The sequence below is a fragment of the Oppia nitens genome, unplaced genomic scaffold, assembly GCF_028296485.1.
Source record: "Oppia nitens isolate AA-2021 unplaced genomic scaffold, nextdenovo-longstitch-racon4-pilon3 scaffold1_pilon_pilon_pilon, whole genome shotgun sequence".
Taxonomy (NCBI): Eukaryota; Metazoa; Arthropoda; class Arachnida; order Sarcoptiformes; family Oppiidae; genus Oppia; species Oppia nitens.
The window spans coordinates 5818703-5843607 of NW_026533199.1; the positions used below are offsets into that span (position 1 = coordinate 5818703).

Below are 24905 nucleotides of genomic sequence, written 5' to 3' on the forward strand. Positions count from 1 at the left end.
AACACGCCTTCAATTTGGACAGACATCTCATACCAGACTTACAATTAGTATTATTTTCGGCTAAATATCTTGTCTTTAATTATGATTTTATTCAAAATTATATTTTGCGTGTTTTTTATCACAATTTGAAAGATTCAAAAAACAAATTCTAACAAATGTTAGTTTTTGAATAAATTGTAATTTTGTTTAGAAAAAAAACTAAACAATATATATATATATATATCTTCTATTGATTTGACTTTACGTTTGCCAAATAAAATATTGCATAAAATTTTAATAACAAACATTTAGAGCTACTTTTTATTTGACATCTCACTTAATTGTATAAAATATAAATTGGTTTAATGAAATGTATGATATTATTTGGAAATATATACTGTATATGAATAATACTATATATATACAGACATCAAAATAAATATAAATATTTTATTTCATTTGTTGTCATTCATTCAAATGGACGTAATGTAAAGGAAAGTGTATGTCAATAAAAATTATGATAACCATTGAATTTATTGAAGAAAATTAAGTTTTGTGACGACATTACAAAATTAAATCACCGGCTGAACCAAAGCCAGAGCCAAAACTAGATAATAGGGCGACGCATACCATATATACTATATATACGCTTACATCCAGTTTGTGCTCTCTTTTCAGTCACACTTTAGACTCCAACCCAACTAACACTTACAATACATTCATTTTTCTTATAATTTTTTATCTTTTATAATCCATTATAAAAATATTAGTATTTAAATGTTGTATGAAATATACTTTTCTAATTCATCAGCTATTGATATGATGTTATCTTTTTTAAGATTATATTTTTGAGTATAAAATGTATAATTCATTTCTAACTTATGGTTCAAATATAGAGTTGAATTCAATTTTTTGATATTTGTTGATAAATAAGTGCCGATTAATGAGTGCCGACTTTGGTCGGAATAACACGTGTTTTCGGTAATCATATGCAATGATGTCTCTAAAACTATAATCAAAGCCATAATAGAGTGTATAGACAATCAAATGTAAAGCAAAAACTGAAAGCGATTGACGCGAGTCTCACAGCGGGTGATCACTATTGAGGCCACCTGTCATCACTTACTACTCAATGGATAACTGTGCCGATGTATACATCACATTCATGTGCCACCGTTTGCTTCCAACAAATCAATTGGTGATACAAAATATGCAGAGCACGTGTCCGACTTACCAGATGGACAAACATATCATAAGATCCGAAATGGGCCATCACTTACTCACCTGAAGGTCTTTATTATCTCTTAATAAACTTTAATCCCCTAAACTATACGAAATGAACAATTCATTTAAAAGAGTTTAAATTTAAAGCAATGATTATTATAGTTAAATATGCTGTTAATGTCTGTTAAAGTGCCATTCAGGACATGGATATACTCATTGAAGTAGAAGAGGATTAAGTGTTATTTGACAACAGCCAGAGCCTGAACGCCTGCCTGTGCTCACCGCCAACACAACTGTAGTATAAACTCCTCCAAACATTTCTATCAACCACTGCCTACAATGATATTATATCTCAATGACGGATCTTTGAAAAACTTGTATTAAATCTAAATCATAGAATATAAACTGAAATTAATTTCAAACATTTGATTGAAATGGGATTTCATTTCCGCTATTTTCGGATGCATTTACTTTTAAAATCTTGAAATAAATTGAAATATTGTACTTTTATATAATTTATAAGTAAGACATTTATAATTGAATTGAAAATTTTACAAATAATTGTTTTCTTGTTAACAAAATATATCTTAAATTGTAGTTTATATAATTAGTAACAATAGTAAATAATAATTTTTAAAACAATTTGTAATGACTAAATAATTTTTTAATTTGCCTCAATAGACAGTGACTTCAATAAAAATTAACTATTGGCTCAACAATTGTAAATATATTGACGATTTTTAGGATAAACATCTGTGTTATCATACTATACATATAATGTGTGGGCAGTGAATACTATTTTGAAGATTTCAAAATGATTTTTCACATCAAGTGATGATGAGATGGAAAAAAGCAATGGATAAGAGAGAGAGAGAGAGAGAGAGAGAAGGAGAGAATCCCTCATGAATTTGAATGAGTTGTGTTACAGGAATAGTGAATAATATTAATACATTTTGGGCTTACAATTCAATGCTTACAATTGCTGTTCACTACTATACACCCCCTCCGGACTCGAGAGTAGAGCACATTTCAATTATCTGTTCATTACTGAACTAAATTACTATACGACTCAATTGGGCATGAATTGGGTGCTCACGGCCTACCAGTGCATTACTGTATCATCACTATGTTATACACTTATTATACTGTATGGATAGTCAGTCAACTTTAAGAGTAGCCAGTAATGTAAAAGAAGCTCTTCTGGTACTGAATAATGTCAAATAAGCGCAGATACCATACATTTTAGTAATTTTACTTTTTTGTTGTTGTTTTTATTTACTATTTTATAAAACACACATTTACTTATTTATTGTCTATTAATAAAGTAATTAATAAATAACTGAAGTAAAATAGCTTACAAATAAAATAATTGCTTTATACATAATCAATAATATAGCACATAATAATAGTGTTAACATTTTAGTAGCCATTATAGCCACTGTCCACCTGAGGCCACATCAATAGATGACAATTTGTGTTTATACTGTAAAATAAGATAAGATATACGCTCTTTGAATACAACATTAAATAGTTAGCCCTAAGGGATGAACAACTTCTCTGATTATTTCTTTTAATGTCTAAAGTCATTGCATTTCTGATTATTTATAGTAAAGTATATATACGTTATTGTATTGTAGGCGTTATACTCAGCAAAGATGCAGATAAAACCCATTTGTATTAGCCATACGAGTAGGTGAAAGCTACCGAAGCTATGCTTTATTTACTAGATTGCTGTCAAACTTATGAAATATAGACCTATAGTACTGATCACTGTAAGCTGACAGTGCACTCACATAATTGACTTAGCATTTAGTCCCAGAGTTACACTAATGGACTGCTTTTAGAGCACAGTTTGGCTCAACTTTTATATTGCCGCTACTCTTTGCACTTCTCATAACTCATACATCATATAAAAGTTGGCATAAAATTTCTCTATTTCTACTATAGATCTAAATTATATAATAATTTTTTAACAAAATTAATCAATCAATAAAACATATGATATTTGAGCATGCTTATATATTATGTACTATTTCACTATATTTAATAATTTAACTTAGTAATATAAGTAAAAGTATTTTTTTAAACCATATTTTATATTTAATTTAAAGAAAAATAAATACTTAATATTTTTTTTAATTCAACATAAAATAGTTACCATATTTACAGTATTTTCATAAATAAAATAAAATATATTAATCTAAGTTAGGTTAAGCTTAATCTATATTCAATATTAAATATATCAAAATAAATTGAAATGATACAGTATTATATTCACAAAAAATTGATAATTTAAAAAACTAATATATCAAATAATTATATAACATTGAATATATCAAATATTTTTTAGTTAATTAAATATAATTTATTTAATTCGAGGATCAATTATTGACTAAATAAATATATACTATTTTATTGCTTTAATATTTTGATTTTTATGAGAAATAGTTTAATTTAAAAAATAATAAACATTATTATGACATTTATTAAAGTAAAATATATAAAAGTTTAATATCAAATTATATAATTTATTTTCATTATTAAACTAATTAAAAATATATTAAATTTTAATTATAAGTATTTTATTTATGTTTTTCTCTTCTGGCAATAATATATTCTGTGTATGAAATGAAGCCATCGTTGTCTTTGTCGTATTCTTTTAACAAATGGTCGATCACTTCTGTAAAATAAAAAATATATATAAATATTATAAATAAAATATTTGCTGACCTATAAAAAAATAATAATTTTTAAAAATTTATTAAACAATTTATAAATTTAACAATTATCGAAAAAATTTTACGGTAATTACGGTATATTAAGCTTAATACTAAAAATTAATCTCAGAAATTACTAAAATTCTTAAAGATTAATATCATAATAAATTATTATTGTAGTAATATAAATAATTCATTTTAAATTATATACTATTAAATATTTTAAAAATATATATATATATATAAATGACTGACTCGAGTCTTCGTCAAACTTTTGGTTCCAACGAATCTGATTTCTATATCTTTCTCTAATGTGGTAATACTCCATAGGATCCACATCCTCGTCATCAGTCATATCATCCTATATTGCAAATAAAATTATCAAAGATTATATAAATTTATAAATTTATAAATTTATATCTAAATAATATTTATACAAGTTATAACAAGTTACATTTATTATAATTTATACTTCATAAATTTAATATAATATAAAATTAGTTATTAGTTTTAAATTATAGTATTTAAAATATATATATATATATATAATATCTCTACATTATAAGTTATATAAACTATAAAAAATAAAATAATATTTTATTATATTATCTTTTATTAAATTAAGGTTTATGCTGTAGTAAAAAATAAAATTGCAATATAATTAAATACAGTAGTATATGTTTTAATAATATAGTAAAATTAATAATAAAATTAATAATACTTGTAATTTATAAAATCAAATATTTAAGTACAATTATAAATATATATATATGAATAATAATAATAAATAACTTGAACAATATTAAAGCATTGTATAGACTGCTTAAAAACTATTAACTACTTTCTATACAATTAAATTAAAGCATTTGAATTACAGTAGCATTTGGATACAATGTATGTTATTTTGATAGTTACGATAGTTGTACTAACTTTAATTAAACCCAACTTATTATATATCTTTAATAGTGTAAAAAATAACAGATTTTTACCACAAATAGTTTATTTGCTCTCAATTAATGCAAATAATAAAACAAAAAAAGTTTGTTTTAATTGAATTAAGAAACAAATTAAATTAAAACTTTATTTAAAAATAATATATTGATTTTCAACTAAAACATTTATTTTTACAGTTTGCATTTGTATTTGATTATATCAATTTAGTTATTAAATATCAATTGACGATTTAATTTTCAATATTTTCTGATAATAATAAATTATTATTTTAATATTTTTAATTATATTATTGTTGAGAAAAAATTGTCAATATTTTTTTTGAATTAAACTGATAAAAATGTATAGAAATGTAGAAAATGTATTATCTCATTTGATTTTAAGTAATATATTAATAGCATAATTAATCACATTTAACATTAATAATGTCAAAAACCGTTTAAAATAATTTTATTATTGAGTAATACTGTATGATATTTAAATGTAATGTTTATAATTTATTTAATAATGAATAGTAAAATTATAGTGATTTAATTTAATTTACTTCATTTGAATTTATGTATTTATGTGTTATAAATTAATAAATTGTTTAATATAATATTTTAATACTAATTTTTATTAAAAACTGTATTTAATTAAATATTAAAATTAATATTATTTATTTCTGAACTAAACCAATTTTTATATTGTAATACAAGTTATATTTATAGTTTATAATTGCGTTTTTAAATGTTTTTTATTTAAAATAATATTATAATGTAATAATTGTTTTATTTAAGTTTGTTATCACAATCACACATTATAAATGAAAAACTTTTATAACTCATTTTTTATTAAAATTTGTGACATTTGTTTAACCGATTTTTGTAATTGTAATAAATTGTTCGCAATTAAGGCCCAATACAACAAAAAAATCGGTTAAACAAATGTCACAAATTGTAATAAAAAGTGAGTTATAAAAGTTTTTCATTAATAAAATGTTTTTATCTAAAATTCTTTTGTAAAAAATTATTATTTATAAATATCTTAAAATTTTAAGATAAATGGTATTTATTAAATGCAATATTAATACTATAGTAATGTTATTAATAAGTAGTAATAGATATTTTTATATTAATAATATAAATCATACAGAGTTATGATAAATTACTTGACATACATTGTTTTGTATGGCTGTTTGAAAATTATATTAAATATTATTATATAAATAGAATGATTCTATAATATAGATAATGGTTGCAATTTCATACACTAAATCATAAATCAAATATTTTAACTAAATAAGTATTGACAACATTTGCTAGTGTTGTCATCCATTGAGTATTTTATAAATTAATTCAAATTAAATTAGTTTTACATTGATTTTATAAAATATTTCGATAATATACAGTATGTAAACGTATAAAGTGTACAGTTTACCTTGGTGCAACAATTTTATACAATAGATGTCTATCTAAAGCAAGTCTATGCAAATACCATGATATCATAGTATTGTGTAAATGCATATGTAGTCTATGAATAGCGTAAAAACACATATTTTCAACTATTTATTTTTTAATCAAATCTAATATTATAATTTACATTTTTTATTTAAAAAGTGTTATTACTATAAATAAATAAAATATAAATAAAAAAATGTAAATTATAATATTAGATTGGATAAAATTGTTGCACCAAGGTAAACTGTACACTTTATACGTTTACATACTGTATTGTAGTAAAAAGTTTTAAGTATATTTTAATTACATATTTGATACTAAAAATATAATAACAATAAATTATATAACAAATTATGTTTGTAGAGTCATATAAGGAATTAAAAATCCCGAATAGTGATGGTAGATCAGACCCCCCTGAGTCTCCCCATACCACCCACATAACTGTTCGACCTCCGCAATTCGAGATATTCGACTTTAAAGTGGGTGGTATGGGGAGACTCAGGGGGGGTCTGAGCTATCATCACTATTCGGGATTTTTAATTGCTTATATGACTCTATCAGACAACAAATTAAATGACTATAAAAATAAATGAATGCATACTTTTGGTGCAATGGTTGAAGTCTTTTGTGTTTCCGTTTTAGCCCTCAAATAGTCGGTATCGATGACGTGATTCATAGCCGTCAGTATCTCGAGTCCGTCCAAAACGAGATTATTGTCGAAGTCATGCATTTGGAAGTAATAAAAGTCGAGCTCTTTTTCCGATGTCTTACTGTCCAACTCTATGTGATACATGTCTTTCACATCTTCTTTTATATGCCTTTTAAAACATACAGATATTAGTTAATAGTTATAAAAAACTGTTTATATTTTTTTAGATTAATAACTAACTCGATATTTGGCTGAAAAAAGTCATCGCCATGAGTTACTACCAAATCAAATAATTTAGCAATAATTAAAATTATTGCAAACTTTATATACATTTTATTTAAATTAATTATATAAAATCAATCAATAGATTTTTAAATAAATAGATTTTTATATTTTTAATTAAAACCTAAAAATAAGTACACGACAGCCAACATGTGTTATTTATCATTATTTAACAATAAAGTGATTAATAGCTATTTAATTATGTTTTACTAATAAGTGCTTAATCAATGTATTATGATTTCTGCTATGAGATTATCTATAAAACATTGTTACTGTATTTCGTATTACACGTAATAATTATTTTTTATTCAATTTATAAAATAATAATAATAATACAGTAAAAAATAATTATTTATAAAATTGCAGAAAAGTTACTAATATATTAACTGTTTATTTTTATAATATAAAAATATTTATAGTAAAAGTTTTCTACTAAATTAATTATAATTAAGAAGTATTATTTTTCTTCATCATATATCAATTACAATATTTACTTTAAATATGATGATACTTTTAAAATGCATTTATTTATATTAGTATAGTAAATAAATTTATATAGTTTTAAGTTATTGTTAACAACTTGTAACTAACAAATAACATATTATAAAATTATAAAATAATTATAGTTTAGCGATAAATTGTTAACAATAAATAATTAATATATCTTCTCAATTGTTAACAATTGTTTGTTTTATAATGTTTGGGAAAGAGTGGATAAGTTTTGTCAAATATTAAGGAGGAATTTCAGGGAATTCCTAATTTTCTAAACTCTTAATTAAACATAAATTTTAAGAATTTTTTATACCATTTAAAAATGGCAATAATTTGGTGACCATTTGGTAATTTCAATAACTTAGTAATCATTTACCGTTTTGTTAATGACATGATTTACAATTTGTGACCACATGTGACAATTGATCCCAATTTTAAATTTTTATTTTTCAATTCATTGCTTACCGGTACGTCTTTTTGTCGTTTGATATCAAATTTGTTGTAGTGATAATAGACTCAAAATTTTTGTCAATTTGATAACTTTTATTGACGTTTTAATGATGAAAATATAATTGTTTAAATATTATTAAATAATTTATATGATATTTTATTCGACACATTTACGGTAATAATAATAATATAAAATACATAATATGTATGCGAATATATTGTGTATAAAATAGTATATTTAATTTTACCATAATATTTATAGAAACTATTGTATAAATAAATTATTTGATTTATATATTACGGTAATAATAAACATTTTTATTTAATTTGTAAATATATTGATATTTATGTAAACAAATGCTAATAAAGTATAAATAATTTCAAAATACAAATCCCTTATGAGAAGGACTGTTAAGTTTGTGTTCTTGTTTAAGATCTGGTAGGGCTGTCCTCGTGTGCCAAACTAAGATTTCACTGCAATTGACGGCTTTAGGTTCGAGTTGGTCGACACCAGTGATCAGTTGATGAATGAAAAGTGTTTCCTGATATCCACGACTAGCTTTTAAAGTAAAGTAAGCATTAGGTTTGTCCAAAAGTAACTGTAGATTCACTGCAAAGCCTGACATATCAATTGGAAACTGTCTTTCCTTTTTCCACATTGTATTCCAATGATTAACCTTTCCATTGATAACAATCGGTGTCTCAACAATAAGTCCTCCAACGAGACCCACTGGCCATACAGAGACTCGACGGGTATTTCTCATTTCACTAAAAAGTTTCAAATCATAAGTATTGTCGTCGTCGGCAAAATAGACAACACCTCTGCCATCAATAGATTTGACATTTTCTCGAATCCAATCGATGCCAGCATTTCTTTGGAGAACACCCCGTGGTTTCAGCCAATTTGGATCAGTTTTCTTCATTTGAAACTGTGTTGGTGTGACAACATTTAAATGTGTATATTTCAAGTGACCATATTTTTCAATATCCTCAAGAAATTTGGTCACTCGTTGTGTTTTAAATGGTGAGTCTTCGACTACAATCCAATGAATATTATCGACTAAAAGTAGAGTATTTGATAATCGGATGAGTTCTGCCTTTTGAACCAAACGATCGTAAGTAGGAGTTATGACATATATTGTCGGCACTAATGGTGTCTTCAATGACAACCTGTCGGCCCTTATCTTCAATGTCTTCTCTAATTCATTATTTTCAATACAATCTAATAATCAGATTTAATACAATCAATGAAATATTATATGATATTAGTTATAATCTTAAAAACTTACAAAAATTCAATACAACGGATAAAACGAGTAAAACAATTATAACCAGAATCTGAATAATCAAAAGTTTGGTCCAAATCCTCATTAATTTAATATATTCTTCAGTCTATTATATTTAAAATATTAATATTATTGTTAATAACCATTAAATAGACTATATTTGTATTCAGATGAAAGAGATGGCAGTAATCGTAGTGATGGTAATCAGTCAGTGCTATAACACTGGAACCGGTTCTTCAAGAAGTCTATATATATTTGACAGTACTATACGTTACTATACCTACACTACTGTATACACAATGAGTGGATCATACTATCCATTGAGTACTACTCACTCACTCATTCACTCATATATAGTGTCACTAATCAAGTAGTACTGTATTGTTGTTAAACAGCAATTGCTATATAGTATATACAGTGTGTATGTAATACTATGTACTGTATGTTACAGTATGTATGTATGAATAGTGCAATAGTTTAGGCAACAGTTGTATTGCATGTATAGTTGTAGTCAGTATTGCTAGCATTGAGACCATTGAGACCATTGAGAGGGCCATTGGCTTCACTGCCTATCAAAGTGTTTGTTGTCTTGAGTTGTGTTGACTCTTGTGTTGTCTTATGTTTGACTAACCATTAATTGATTGAATATATTATGATTGTTATGTAAGTCATTATATGGGTCTTATGGTGATCAGAGGACACGTTGCAATCAATGATGGGATCAAATTGTAGATCAATCACACCATTCATGTGTCACCCGTTGGTTACCTGGGTATGTATAACAACATTATAACCCATAATACAACTGTCATCTACAGTATAATACCTGTGCTAACAATAGCCAGTGTTTTGTTGTCACACTTGTCCTCTCATTTTCCTTGTATTGCAATCATTGTATTAGACATTGCATTCAATATCATTGTATAGCATATTAATATCAATTTAATTATTGCAAACATTTTAGTTTTATTATAAATTAATATCTTTTTAGTCAATTGAATACAATGTAATGTATTTTATACATAATATATATAAAATAAAAATATCACATAATTATAGTATTATATTGTATGATACTTTTGAATAAATAATTAGCTAATAATAATAATATTAAAATAATTGTTGATTATTAATATATATATATATATATATATATTTTTCGATTAATTAAAACTTAATGTCATTATAATCATTCATTAAAAACCTATATCTGTTTTTATATATAATTTGTGACAAATAATCAAATATGAATAAAAATTAAATTAAATGATACTTTAATTTTTGTATTAAACTTAATTAACTTGTATTAAATAAGTAACATTAAAAAGTAATTTTACAATCCTAAAGATATATTATCAATTGGTTTACCACTAATTATTATTGTCAAAAACAACAAAAATTGAATTGTTTAATACATTATGTATTTATATGATACTTATTGTAAGTTATAATACAGTATAACGTATAATATGATTGGGTGTTTAATTTTGTGGTGTATGTTGTCATTCAAATTAATGATTGATTATTTTCCTTAATTAATATAAATTAAGTGTATTGTATTGTTTATTTAAATATAGCTTATTATTTAAATGATTATAATAAATCTTGAAAACAAATTTAACTTTATTTTTAAATTAACTAAAACTATAATTGTATATAATTTAAAAATCTATTAAAATCAGATGGTGGTATCTCTTAATTTCTCAATTGAATATTAACAATAAATTTAGCATTCATTTTATTTAATATTTATTTTTTAAAACTACAGTATAGTATAATTTTATGAGAATTAATTAATTTTTTATATTTTGAATTTTAATTAAAATATGACATGATTTTAAAGCATTTTGATATATATAAATAATTAATAAATTACTGGATATAATTTTAGCAAAATATTAGTTTATGAAAATATAATATAAATTTTGACTGACAATAAAACTTAGAATAAATGATAATTCAGTGATTTGACACAATTACATATTACTAAACATTTGTAACAATTAATTTATTATAAATTAATCTTTATAACTGTTTTGAAATTATATCTAAATTATTAATTTGATGTATATATATATAATTTTTTATTTTGATCAATTATATTTTTAAAGTAATTTCATTTTAGTTTTACTATAAGTTATARAGTTATTTAAATGTTATAAATTTGCAATTATTCAATATCAATGTGATTTAATATACTACAATCAAATGAATTTTAAAAAAATATTATATAATAAATTGTTTTTGTTAATTATTCATCACTCACTATAATGGTTTACAAATATTGCAGAAATTATATTATAGGGGTAGGGCTAATACAAAATTGTTTTAATAGTTTAATTCAAATCAAATATTAAAAAACAAATCACCTGACAATACAAAATAATTTTAGTTTAAGATTATTTGAGCATTATTTTCAAAAATATACTGTTTTTTAATATTTATATATAGTTTTGATCCAATTCACAGCAAATTACTGTATATTTATATTTGTTGGTTTAATAACGTGTCCGCATTTTAAATATATGTTTATCATTTTAATTAACAATTTATCGTTTATTTGTTAACATTAAACACAATGACCTAATCTCCAATTGTCTGCTAAATTGGTTAACTGAAAAGATTACATTTTTTCATTTATCAATAATTATTATATTTAGATATAAATGTTATACCAATGCTAAAAGGTTTTGTTTTATAAATTAAGTTTGTTTTGTTAATATAAATTGCATTAATTTATACAGACTTTAATAATATTTATGGCACAATAAATTGTAGTTTTTATCAAAAGTTAATATATGTTGAAAACATTTTTTTTGCTTTAGTATTAGAGATGTATTTTAAAAAGAGTCAATTATACGATATTATTAAAAATAAATGAAGTATAAATTATTAACTTGTAATATAAATAAAATACAAATAATTAGTATGGTTTTTGTTGGGTTAGTATTTTTCAAATAATTAAACAAATTGTTATTTAAAATATATTTACATTATATATTATATTTATTTTTTAATTACATTTTACTGGTAAATATAAGTGAAGTATCATAAAGTGTAGACAAACGTATAAAAAATGGTTTTACTTCACAGAGTTTGCATTCAATAATCAATTTTTATTTTATTGTATTTGTATTTTATAGTGATCTTCGCTTTCATTGATATTATAACTGATTTGAAAAAAACTATTTCTCTTTTATATAACTCATAAAACTTATACTTAATGTAAAAAGTTCTTTAAACTCTATTTTATTTATAGTATCAAACATTTTGATTAAAACTATGCCACATATTAATGCTATAAAATATTATTATTTACTGTTTTATACAATCACTTATCAGATAATAAATCTACAATTTTAATTTTGGATAATTTTATATAATTTTTATTTATTTAGATTTAATTCAGATTAATTAAATCTATGTGTAATAGACATAAGGGTTTTGGGTACATATAATCTAATCTTATTGTCCATCAATAAGATTGCATTATATTAATGTGTTTTGGATATTAAATTCAAAACAATTATATATATATACAATGGATGTCTCAATGTTTCCGGTGTTTAATTCATTTTCATTCACATATTTAATACTTTTCAATGACTTATTTTATGAATAAACAACAACAGCTTTGTTATAAAAAAAATGTAATGATTTCCCAACTACTGGTTTCTCCGCTTTTTAGTTGTAGACGGCTTTACAGTGACTTTATTTTATTGTTAATTCATATGAAATTAGTTTCTAAGTATCAAATAATTGTCTTTTATATGATATTTCTACGTTTCTCAACATTTTGTTTGCATAAAACTTTTTATACTTAATATTTTATTCAAAAAAAGCTTTGTTTTATATTCATAAAAATAATAATGAAATGAATTGCTTTCTCATAATTTACACAATATTGCTAGTATATACTGTATATATTATACAGCATTAATAGTATAGATTTTATTCAATTTGTATGCAATTTTGAGCTTAAATGACGGTGCGATTTGATGATTCAATTGGCAATAACATACAATTGGCTCTACATTTATATCCATTATTCAGATAATAAACAAACCGTTGCTGTGTTAGCGTTGTGTTGTTTATTTAGCAATTTTATTTTTTTAAATTGTCCTGTAAATTTATTCAATTAATTTTTTAATCTTAAATTAGACCCATGTTGCTCATTTTTTGGACTACGTTTTTATTCATGAATAGTATAGAGTATTATTATTAATTAAGTTTTATCAATTACTATTTTATAAATATAATTTTTGGTAAATTACGTGAAACTATAGCAATACTTTATCCAAAATCGAAACGTCAATAAAAAAATTGTTGGGCGTATGTATGCATGCATTGCATACATATTAATATTATTTGTCTATACAGGTATATACTGTATTAAAGTAAAATTCAATATTTTTTGGCTATAATAATGACCCAACAGCTCAACAACAGCTGCAAAAACCGTGACATTAATGGATAGAATAGACGAGACTTTATTGATTTCTCGCATCAATAATATTCAAATAATAATATAAATATATTGAAAGCAATTGTTTTGTTATTTTTTTTTTTATTCACACGTGATTTGGTTTTTGCATATTTTCCATTAATATAATTATAACAAATACTAAATTTTGTACAAATTTTTTAATATTATATCTATAGTTGATATAGTGATATAATTACTATATCAAACACACACACAATTTGATTGATGATTAACCTTAGAGAATATTTATACAATAAAGCTATCTATGAATCATAGACTATGATATACTTTATTTATTAGTTATAAATACTTTTAATGCTAATACATTTATTTATTAATTTCAAATATTGGTTAATTTTTTAGATTATATTGTAGTTTTAATCTTTTATATAATCAAAATACAGTATATTGTATATTTAATGTAAAATATTTTAATATTGTATCACTTTTTAAGCAATATTTCCATAATTACAGTATTATAAATTAATTTATGTTACATACAATTAGGGTTAGATCAGATTCCCTCCCTCGTCTTATTTTCCATAAGTTCCTTATATTCCCTGTTCCCTGGGAATTCCCTGGGAAGACATTTCCTTGTGGTACCACCTATCGTACCATAACTCACATTACATAATGTTTAATTAAAAACACGTTTGTATAGTAAATGACTACAAAATGTATTTAATATTTTTACTAAATGTTTAATAATATTTGAATCATATTTTGATTGAGTTATTACTAACATACTTGTCCCAATTGAAACACATAGTCATTGAGATTAGGTACTCTATAATGTATGACAAATTATATTTTCCCTTTCTAACGATCAAGGGAGGGAATATAATATATTTTCCATATTTTCCGGGAAAATTGGAGGGATTTTATTTGGAAACTTCCCTCCCTGGGAATCTCAATCTAACCCTACATACAATACTATTTATAATTTTTAACTTTAATATTTGGTATAACTTGTATGTAAGATTGTCCAAACGTTTTATTAAAATTTATATAACATTTCAGATGTATTATATAATAGATAATTAATATTTATAAAATGTGTATATTTTAACATAATTTTAATGCAATATACAAATTAGTAAGCTATAAATCATTATTTTAAATTGCAAAATTTGATACTTCAATAAATCAATATTTATGTTTATCACATTTTATTTGCATATTAAAATTTACACACATTATTATATGAATTACTAATGATTACTTATGTTAATTTAAAATTATAAACTAAATGTCAGAGCTATGAAAAAATGATGAGAAAAACAGTGCGTTTAATAATTTTTATATAATTCAACGATCAAACTCTTACATAATGTTTAATAATTAACTTTTAATTATTTTAATTTACTGATAGTCACAACATATCAATTATATTGTATATACTGTAGTAATTGTTTGAATGTTTGTAGTAAAGTAGAAACTGTATTTTATGATATTTATATTAAAAAATAAATATATAATATATATGTTTAATTATGATATATATAATACAATTTAATTTGTATTTTAATTTTCTTATGATAATTAAGGGATAAATTTAGTCAAATTGTAGTTATTTGGATTATAAATAAATATTATATAGTATTTCATATAAATTGACTATAAGTTGAAGTGCAATGAATTAATAAGTTTTGTTTAATAGTTTGTTTGTCAACTTTTTTAGATTATATGTTCACTAATATTGATGTTTTTATAAAATTTATTATTTTTCTGTTTTTGTATTTAAAACCTCATACTATATGAACCCAATGGTAAAATAATACACAGACAATGAATGTACATATAATTAAATAATAAATACTAAGTTAATAATAGTTTTATGAACTTTATTTCTATTAAATATAAAGATTTCATAACCAAATAAACTAATATATTCTCAATTTTATTCACGTTTTGTGTTTTATACCCCCAAAAACAGGTCAATTCATTACAAAAAGAAAAATGCACTCAAAAAGAGATCAAAGATTATTCAGGACTCAGTTCTGGCGCTTTGTTTACCAATGTTTGGCTGCAAATGTAAGACTTGTTTTGTTATATATTTTACACATTTTTTTATTATACATCTTCTAAATTATTATTAATTATAAAATTACTTATACTTATATATGCACTTTAATTAATAATTGCAAATTCAATTATTTTAAATATTTAACATTTTCCCTCAGAAAAGAATTTTATATATAGTATAATAAATAATAAAAGTGTCATTTGATAAATACATTTAATTATTTGATTACATTTTATGATAAAATAGAGATTCAGAGCCTTCATATCAATTTGTGGCCAACAATAATGATCGGACATCTCGACTAAAAAATTTAAATGCATTATTGAATAATATTCGGAAGTTTTATGAAACAGTTTTGGACCAAACAATTGTATTAAGATATCCTGATATCATTAAAATAGCTCAAAATCCGAGCGATGAGTCGTCCATTTGTGAGGAAATGTTTATAATTTTGTTACTAATGCTCGGGTGTGCCGTTCAATGTGAACGCAAAGAGCACTTTATAGATGCCATCAAACAATTAGATATTTCAGTTCAACACTCAATTGTTGAATGTATTCAAAAAATTACTGATAATCCGGAATCAGTTTGGATTAATTCTGAATGGAATGTATTACCAGAAAATGAAGACGAAAAACATCGATTGTATGATCTTTTAGTTCAACACATCTCTGAACTCGTCAAAGAAAGAGATGATTTGTTTAATCGGGTAATTGATTTGCAGCTCGAATTGGACACTATTTATGTGAACGAATCAGTTAAGAGCACCAATAGCTCTGTTTGTATGCCTAGTCTTGATATAAGTAATAGTGTGAGTGACCAGAAGTCGCATGTTTTAGTTGAGTTGGCAGAAGTCAAGTCTAAGTTAAGACGAGTTCAACAAGAATTGGAAGAGAAGAACGAAATTGTTTCGGAACTCAAAGAAATTGTCGAACAAAGCAAAGAGTCGTGTAATAAATTGAAAGACGAAAATCTAGAGCTCATACAAGAAGCCCGATCTGCCAAAACATATAGGGATGAGATCGATGTCCTCAATGAAAAAGTTGGTAAAGTTGACAGATTGGAGAATGAAGTGCAGAGATATAAAGACAAATTAAATGAATTAGATTTTTATAAATCAAGAGTTGAAGAGTTAAGAGAAGATAATCGCATTTTAAGTGAGACTAAAGTGATGCTCGAAGAACAACTGGAAACGAGTCGCAAACGAGCGGATCAATTGCCTGAACTCGAGTCACAAATACTTAAATTAAGTTCTTATTCTAATGAAATGGTTATTCAAAAAGATTTGGATAGAAATAAAATGGAGAGATATATTGAAGAAATCACTCAATTAAGGTTTGAAAAGAAGTCCAGCGCTGAAGAGTTATCTAGAGTTCAGTCAGAGTTGGCTCATCTCAAGTGTCAAATGAAGATAGATTTGTTACAACAGAATGGTGAGGGAAACCTATTGGATCAGATCAATAACGACGCCTCAAAAAGGGTTCTTAACCTTGAATTAGAAAATCAAAGGTTACAATCATTAGTGGAAAACATTAAAAACAATCAAAAATGTGATACAAATGACTCTTTCCTCAATTATAACAATATTAATCACACAAATGGCAGCAATAGTGTTACAAGTGATGATGGCTTTATAAGTGACAATCAATTGATGGAAAAAATAGCAGAACTTGAAGACGAAAATAAGAAATTTGACGATAAAAATAAGAGTCTTGAAAACGAAAATAAGAAACTTGAGGATCAAAATAAAAAACTTAAAGACGATTATGTGATACTTGAAGAAGAAAACAAAAAAATAAAAGACGATAACAAAAAATTTGATGATAAAAATAAATCATTGAATGAAGAGCACAATAGGTTGCAAACGGAATATAAAATGTTACAAAATATTTATAAAAAGCTAAGAACTGATTACAATGATCTTAAATTGAGACACACAGACCTTCAGGGAGAAACTCAAGAATGTAGAGACAGAATGACACTCTTGGATGTGGAGGTCTCCAAACTGGCCAACTATTGTGAAATTGTTGCCCTCACTAACAACTCAATTGAATCTCATCGCAAACGATTGATCAATAATATTGCTAACCTATTAACACAATACCATGACTTACTTACAGAAATTAGTGGTGACTCTGAAAAATTGATTACAGATAAAGTACATGACTTGAGCACCAAAAAGAAAAAGTTGGATAAAATGATCAAAGAGTATGATTTAACTCTTGAGAAGAAAAAAGTGGCCGTTAGTAGTCATAACGTTGTCCGCCGTATTCATAGGTCATCCACTGAACTATGTTTGTCGAGTAATACAAATCTTGCTCTTAGAGAGCAATCTAGAGATCGTAAATCAGCACCAATTGATAATTTGATTGATGAGGCCATATATGGCCGCATATGGGAAGCACAGACACCGCCAATAGCTTCAAAATCTGCTTTACGTCCGATAACATCCACCAGTAATTCATTATATGAAACACACAATGGAAAGCCTTTAGAAAATGTAAAACAAATGGTCAACGAAGCTCTCAATCAGGTTTGCATTTTTTACTGTAATTTATATAATTTTATATTTTTCAATTTTAATAAATATGTTAATTATTTATTGTAGATAAAGGAAGAGATTGTAAAATCTGATAATACATTGTGTCCAACACCTCCTCCTCGGCCACCGCCACGCGTGTCGACAACTATTGAAAATAAAATTCAGTTAAGTGTCATAACTAGTCCAACACTGACGCAATCGAGTGCAAGTCCTCCCGATTTGAGCGCTACAACTGCCTCTAATTGTCATTCATTTAATAACTTCACGAGAGGTACTTTTAAAAGCAATTCAATTAATTATGGAAGTCCTATACGACGACAACAGTTACCATTCAAGAACGGTGTTCATCATATCCATCATTTTCATCACTTGCATCCACACTCAGCTTCACCATCACTTAACTCGGACTCATCATTGACTCCGTTAGAAGACTCTGAGCTAAGTGACAGTGCAGTTAATAATCAGAGATCTCAACACTTAAATAATTGCGATAACGTTACTATTAATAGTAATGCAACCAATTCTGTGTGGTATGAATATGGATGTGTCTGATCAGTGATCACTCATCACTTTGTAATCTTTTATGCAAATACCATAAAATTTTAACACTATCTCAACAAAACTAATATTACACTGTTATTTGGTCTCATATTTAATTCTAAATATAATTTTATGTAAATATATATTTTTAATATAAAATGTATTATATACGGTAAATAATTTATATTTAAACTATGCAATTGAATATTATTAATGGCAAACGTTGGTGATTAGTCCAATTACCGGTATTTTATGGATTTATTAAAACAATTAATATATATTATAAGAAAAGATATTTTGTTGCTTAATATAAATAAAATATAGTTATTAATAACTTCCGTCCATAAATTTTATAAAAATCACTGCCAAATAAACCATTCAGTAAATATGATATTTTAGTTAATATTTAATATATACTGTAGATGTATAATAATAAATATATATTTTATTTAAAAATAATCATTAAATAGTTTATTTAATACAATAAATGTGTTAATTTAATTTTTGAACTTATATAATCTTAAAGATAGCAAACAGCGTATAATTGCTTACAATGTTTATCGATAACATAATATCAATATTGAATTATCATTTCTAAGTAAAGAAAATTTATGCAAAACACCATTTATATAATAGTGACTTAAAATAAATATCTGTTATATTAATAAATAATAAATTTTAATAGTATTATTTAATATTACTTATATTTTAATATTTCATAAAAGATACCATTATCTGTGATTTGTTGATAAAATTTTAACCTGAAGTTCTGCTTTTTTTTATAAATTTCAACATAAATTAATATTTTTAATTGAGTTTATTTTGAAAATAAGGATTATTTCAATGTAATATATATAAGTGCCTTATATACTGTACATTATAAACATAAAATTATTTAATATTTAAAAATAAAATAATTATTAAATGAATTTAATAATAATGTACACTTATTATTATATTATTAAAATTATAAAATAATAATTAACAACATTTTAACAATTATTTAATAAAATATTAGATATATTTATATATATGTAAAATGAATGAAAAATTAGTTTAATTTGAACAATTCATATACTTTAAGATCAATGCTTAACTGCTTAACAATTCTTAATATAACAAAATTCTTTCATATATTTTATAGTAATATTGGTTTTTATAATCGATTATAACTTGTTATGAGAAGTTTAATAATAATAAAATTAGAAATACTGTATATAAATGTTTATAATTTAATTAATATATTAACTGTAATAAGATATAGTTATTGGTTATTGTTTATAAGAAAAATGTGATTAAACTATTGATAAATCATTGCTTGACATTATATTGTTAAAGATTAACAAAACAAAACAAGTTTATTATTTGGTTAAACATTGAATAGTTGTAAGCGATTGATAGCAAAGATGGCAATCAGGTTTCGATGGAAAGGATTTGATTACCTAATGTTGTTTGAGTCAAGAAGTGGACAATCGATGCAACCATTAATCAATAGTCGTTAGTTTGGACCCAAAAATGTTATCGAAAAAGATTATAATTGAGGCGAACAAGGATTTGCAAAATAATTGATCAGTAAAACCGTTTTTGTGCGGGTTTTCAATGCATAAACAGACGGATTAAGTTTATGCGAGACATAATGTCAGTGCAAATCCAATCAATTAAATCAATTTGAAAGCTCTGACCATCACATGACTCATGAGTTATACAATTCAAGATTCAATGAGTACATGCCATCGACACACCTGTTCTCCCTTACTGTCTCTCATGTCATTCCAATGGGACAACTCTTCATCACCACTGCTATTATATCCCAATGCAAACCAACCGATCATATCCTTTCTATTCATACTTTTTTTGTTGTAAACAGATATCATTAGTGTTACATCTGGTAACTGAAACAATGCTATCTGTAAATAGTGTGTCAATCATCAAAATGTTACAATCAGTTAGTTATTAGTTATTGTTATATAATATATGTTATAGTTATTAATATACAGTAAATTATATTAATATAAATAATATTATTATAATATGAGTAAAAAATTACCTGAAATGTAAACGACTCTTTGAACAGTGGATTTGGTTGACCTCTTCTAACACTTGTTTTACTTCTTGCAATTTCCTGACCACTGGACGAAACCAGTGATAGTTTGACATAAGTGTCCGGCGCTCTACTCATTGTTATATTTCTAAATTGACTTCCTATGATATTTGTATTTAAATTGTAATTAATATTAAATAGTAATTAAATGTATAATTTAAATAAAGTATACCTTTAATGACAGATACACTGAGTCTACCCGTAGTCCCATTATATGCCAGTCCTAACAACAGTTCCGGAAGGCTTGTACTTTGCATGGATTGCGCCGAACCCGTGCTATCACTTCGGGTTATACTCGACACTTCAGATCGTGAATCGGACTAAAATTTTTGTAAATTTATAAGATTTTTATATACAATATATATTAATTTTTATAGTTATAAACATTTGTACTTTATAAATATTTTTGAAATAATATTATTGATAGTTCATAAACAATTTTATAATTAATAAAAAATTATGTATAATTATATTTATGTATAAATTTAGAGTACAAATAGTATTGTTCATAAATAAAATAAATAATCCAAATATGTGTATAATTTCAATTAATATAACATACGGCAAGATTAGATCGCGGCTCAAGTGATAACCACAATCGGGTTTCCTGTTGTTGGGGTTTTGCAGATGAAAATGCAATAATACTTTCACCTGTAATTAGTTATTTAAACGTAACGTTAATTAAATTATAAGTAAAAATTAAAATAACAATAAATTTGTTAAATATGTATTACTGTAGATACCTATCATTTGTTCTCTTCTTGCAAATGCAGTCCCATAAACCCTAAATCTGATGGCTAATCCCAAGACATCTTCGGGATTAATGCGACTGAAGACAAACGTTTCATTAAAGTCAAGATTGCCATTGGATTTAATTTTAGTTTTATGTTTGTATCGCTTTTGTGGTAATAAGACGAGTCGTACATATATTTGATTGGCTCCTCCGCGGTCTTTGGAAGGGATGTCTGTGCCCTCAAAGACAGAGATAATCAACTTCTTTGTTGGCGCGTCGTAGGCAAAGCTTACTTCCAAAGAACCGCATTTTGTTATTGAATGTTCAGTTTGTGAAAAGTCTTGAGATATGGACGACTGAGCGTCTGATTCGCACTTTTCAAATGCTGTATTGAATTGTGATTTTAAGTGATCCCTGTATTTGATTGGACTCGAGGTTTCAATTTTAGTTGATTTACTTTTATTGATTTGAAATGAATTTTGTGATCGTCTTAACTCATAATCATTGTCACCACTCCCGGCTTCACTCGATCCCGAACCCGATCCTTCACTTGAATTAGTTTTACCGATACGTCCCTTCTCTGCCAATGATATTAAATCTTTGGAAGTCCTTCCGTGACTCACTCTTCTCTCTACATTTGTCTCAGATTTTACTTCTTTTTCAATTAAAGGTTTGCTTTGGTTTTCAATTCTTTTGTTGTCTTCATCTAATGTTTTATAGCTTTTGTGTCTATTTTTTAATTCTTGTTTTAGTTGATTATTGTGAGAGAGACTGATTTGTCTATTAAATTGATTACTCGTAGATCTCTTCAATCTCTGCAATAGTTCGTCTTCACTATCGGATGAAGAGTCGAGTTCGTCATCATATGAAAAGGCGTTCACTTTTTTGGTATATTAAACAAACAATTATATTATTAATACATTACATACATATATAATACAATTATAATTACATATAATTAACATTTATTTAGATTTTTATACCTAAATCTTTTGATGCTTTATCCTTTGTAATGTCTAATGGTTTATCACAACAGGGAAAGCCTCCAATTGTATTGAAGCAAAAYTTTTTAGTTAAGTATAGATAAAATATGAACAAACAGGTCATACAAACGGCTACCAGTCCTAAGAAAGCACTCGCTTCGGTCGGAACTGTCAATCATATGATTAAATTTATATTAATTTAATTTTTTATTTTTATTAATATCATTATATAATAAGAATATATATATATATATATATATATTAATATTCTATCAAAAAATATGCAGTTTTTTAATTAATGCTATATACAATAAATTAGTATATTATAATTATAAATGTTTGCTTAATAATGAAATATCTTAAAACTTGTTGGTAAAATAATAAAATGCATAGATAATAATTTTTTATTATTGTTTTACAATATTTGGTTAATTTAAATAAATGTTGTCAAACATGTCATAACATAATAAACATGTTTCACGTAAATTCTTATCGATTTATTTGTATTAGACGTTAATCAAGCAAAACAACAAATTAATAAACCATAAAATTATTAAATTTTTTACGTTTAATTGGTTTATTTATTTTGCATTTTATTAAAAATAGCATAAAAATAGATATAACTAATAGAATATAACTAAATGTTACAAAACAGTAATATTGTATTAAACAATAATTGATTTGATTATATGAATAGATATGATATGTTGAAAATTAATATCAATGTAAATAAATGCGTAAATATATATCGTTTAAAAATTATATATATATATACAGACCTGATAGCATTGTTGCTGCAAATCAACAAAAAATATATTCACTAAAATAATAATTGAAAGACAACTATCAATTGAATTACATATTAACAAATTGATGGTCAAATTCACGGCATTTTGCAGCCGAAAGCAGGCTTTAGTGTAAAACTGGTAAATGTATGGCAATGTATGTGTTGAGAGCTCAGTCTCACCATTTGCAAGACATACATAAGCCTTATCTAAACAAATGAATGCCTCAAATACTCAAACATTACATTTTATCAAATTGTATAACGCATTGCATCCAACTTTCCTCAGACTAGTCTTTTCAACCAATATATACACAATATATACACAATATATATACAACATCTATACATCTATCCATTAGAAGGTATACACTCTATCATAAATACTATAATATTATATCATATATTCTAAATGTGTAAATCTAGGCAACCATCGATTCATAACACACACACACACACAATACATATGAAAAAAGGGAAAGAGATAGCGAGTTTTGTTATACAATTATCCAGATATTAGTGTTTTTATGGTTTATTTTATTTTATTCAATTATATAAAAGTTATAAAAAATTATGTTTACCAAAAAATTCGTAAATTGCTATTAAATAAAATATATTTTATCATTTTAATGTAACCAATTTTTATTAAATGTAATTTTGTTAAATATTTTTTCTTTTAAAAAATTATTTTTTTATAACTGTTATTACTAAAAATTGTATAATTTTTAAACACCAGTAAAAAAATTAAATTAAATATTTTTGAAATTTGACATTAATTAAAAATAAAGTATTAATATTAAGAAATTAACTTTGATTTTATTAATAATATTCAAAATATAATATAAAACATTTTGAACATCAAATTAACATTTGAAATGTTTTCTTCATTCATACAATGTTGAAACTATCAGTTAACATATCAAATGGTAAACCACTTATAAGTTATAATACAAAAGTGTCAAAATTTGTCAAATAAAATGTCAATTGCTTTCAATTGAAACAAGTTTTCAAATAACATTAATACTGTTGATTGAAGTCACAACTGTTCCCAACAAACATATTGAACTAATTTATCCTAAAAATGTTATTCAAAGTCAAAATTTGAGAATTTTACTATTAATTATCTAATTGATCAAACATTAGTGTTTAATAATATTTTTGATTAAAATTTATTTATTAATATTATAAAATCATCATTTATTACAATAAGATATTCATAGAAATGCTAAAGTAGTCGACAA

At 24.4% G+C, this 24905-nt stretch overlaps 4 protein-coding genes across 4 annotated transcripts; 1 reads left to right on the forward strand and 3 right to left on the reverse strand.

The window, feature by feature from the left end:
* Positions 1–3785: 3785 nt before the first annotated feature.
* Positions 3786–7222, reverse strand: LOC128966390 (multiple coagulation factor deficiency protein 2 homolog). Its single transcript, XM_054313239.1, has 4 exons — positions 7200–7222; positions 6912–7128; positions 4176–4281; positions 3786–3883 (listed from the first exon to the last, which is right to left on the reverse strand). Exons 2-4 carry the CDS (start codon positions 7101–7103, stop codon positions 3786–3788), a joined length of 396 nt encoding a protein of 131 aa, XP_054169214.1. The 5' UTR covers positions 7104–7128; positions 7200–7222.
* A 1341-nt stretch (positions 7223–8563) lies between these two features.
* On the reverse strand, positions 8564–9720 carry LOC128966391 (galactosylgalactosylxylosylprotein 3-beta-glucuronosyltransferase 3-like). Its single transcript, XM_054313240.1, has 2 exons — positions 9473–9720; positions 8564–9405 (listed from the first exon to the last, which is right to left on the reverse strand). Exons 1-2 carry the CDS (start codon positions 9552–9554, stop codon positions 8564–8566), a joined length of 924 nt encoding a protein of 307 aa, XP_054169215.1. The 5' UTR covers positions 9555–9720.
* A 225-nt stretch (positions 9721–9945) lies between these two features.
* Positions 9946–19164, forward strand: LOC128953033 (protein Daple-like). The gene is made up of 4 exons (XM_054298525.1): positions 9946–10241; positions 15892–15989; positions 16228–18514; positions 18590–19164. The coding sequence occupies exons 1-4, from the start codon at positions 10182–10184 to the stop codon at positions 19073–19075; spliced, it is 2931 nt and encodes a 976-aa protein (XP_054154500.1). The 5' UTR covers positions 9946–10181; the 3' UTR covers positions 19076–19164.
* Positions 19165–20734: 1570 nt separating this feature from the next.
* Positions 20735–23058, reverse strand: LOC128951943 (synaptotagmin-14-like; the record flags this gene model as incomplete). Its single annotated transcript, XM_054297249.1, is given in 6 exon segments — positions 20735–20970; positions 21111–21265; positions 21337–21484; positions 21727–21815; positions 21908–22777; positions 22881–23058. Coding segments are annotated over 6 exon segments (1638 nt in total), but the record flags the coding sequence as incomplete, so codon positions are not given.
* Between the last annotated feature and the right edge of the window lie 1847 nt (positions 23059–24905).

What these genes read in the sequence shown, in the direction of transcription:
- LOC128953033 (XM_054298525.1), top strand. Translation starts at nt 10,182, where the DNA reads ATGATGGGATCAAATTGTAGATCAATCACACCATTCATGTGTCACCCG. An exon ending in GTCACCCGTTGGTTACCTGG is followed by an intron (nt 10,242 to 15,891) that starts GTATGTATAACA and finishes CCCCAAAAACAG; the next exon opens with GTCAATTCATTACAAAAAGA. An exon ending in TCAACGAAGCTCTCAATCAG is followed by an intron (nt 18,515 to 18,589) that starts GTTTGCATTTTT and finishes TATTTATTGTAG; the next exon opens with ATAAAGGAAGAGATTGTAAA.
- LOC128966391 (XM_054313240.1), bottom strand. Translation starts at nt 9,554, where the DNA reads ATGAGGATTTGGACCAAACTTTTGATTATTCAGATTCTGGTTATAATT. An exon ending in ATCCGTTGTATTGAATTTTT is followed by an intron (nt 9,406 to 9,472) that starts GTAAGTTTTTAA and finishes TCTGATTATTAG; the next exon opens with ATTGTATTGAAAATAATGAA.
- LOC128966390 (XM_054313239.1), bottom strand. Translation starts at nt 7,103, where the DNA reads ATGTATCACATAGAGTTGGACAGTAAGACATCGGAAAAAGAGCTCGAC. An exon ending in CTTCAACCATTGCACCAAAA is followed by an intron (nt 4,282 to 6,911) that starts GTATGCATTCAT and finishes TTTGCAATATAG; the next exon opens with GATGATATGACTGATGACGA. An exon ending in AAAGTTTGACGAAGACTCGA is followed by an intron (nt 3,884 to 4,175) that starts GTCAGTCATTTA and finishes TTTATTTTACAG; the next exon opens with AAGTGATCGACCATTTGTTA.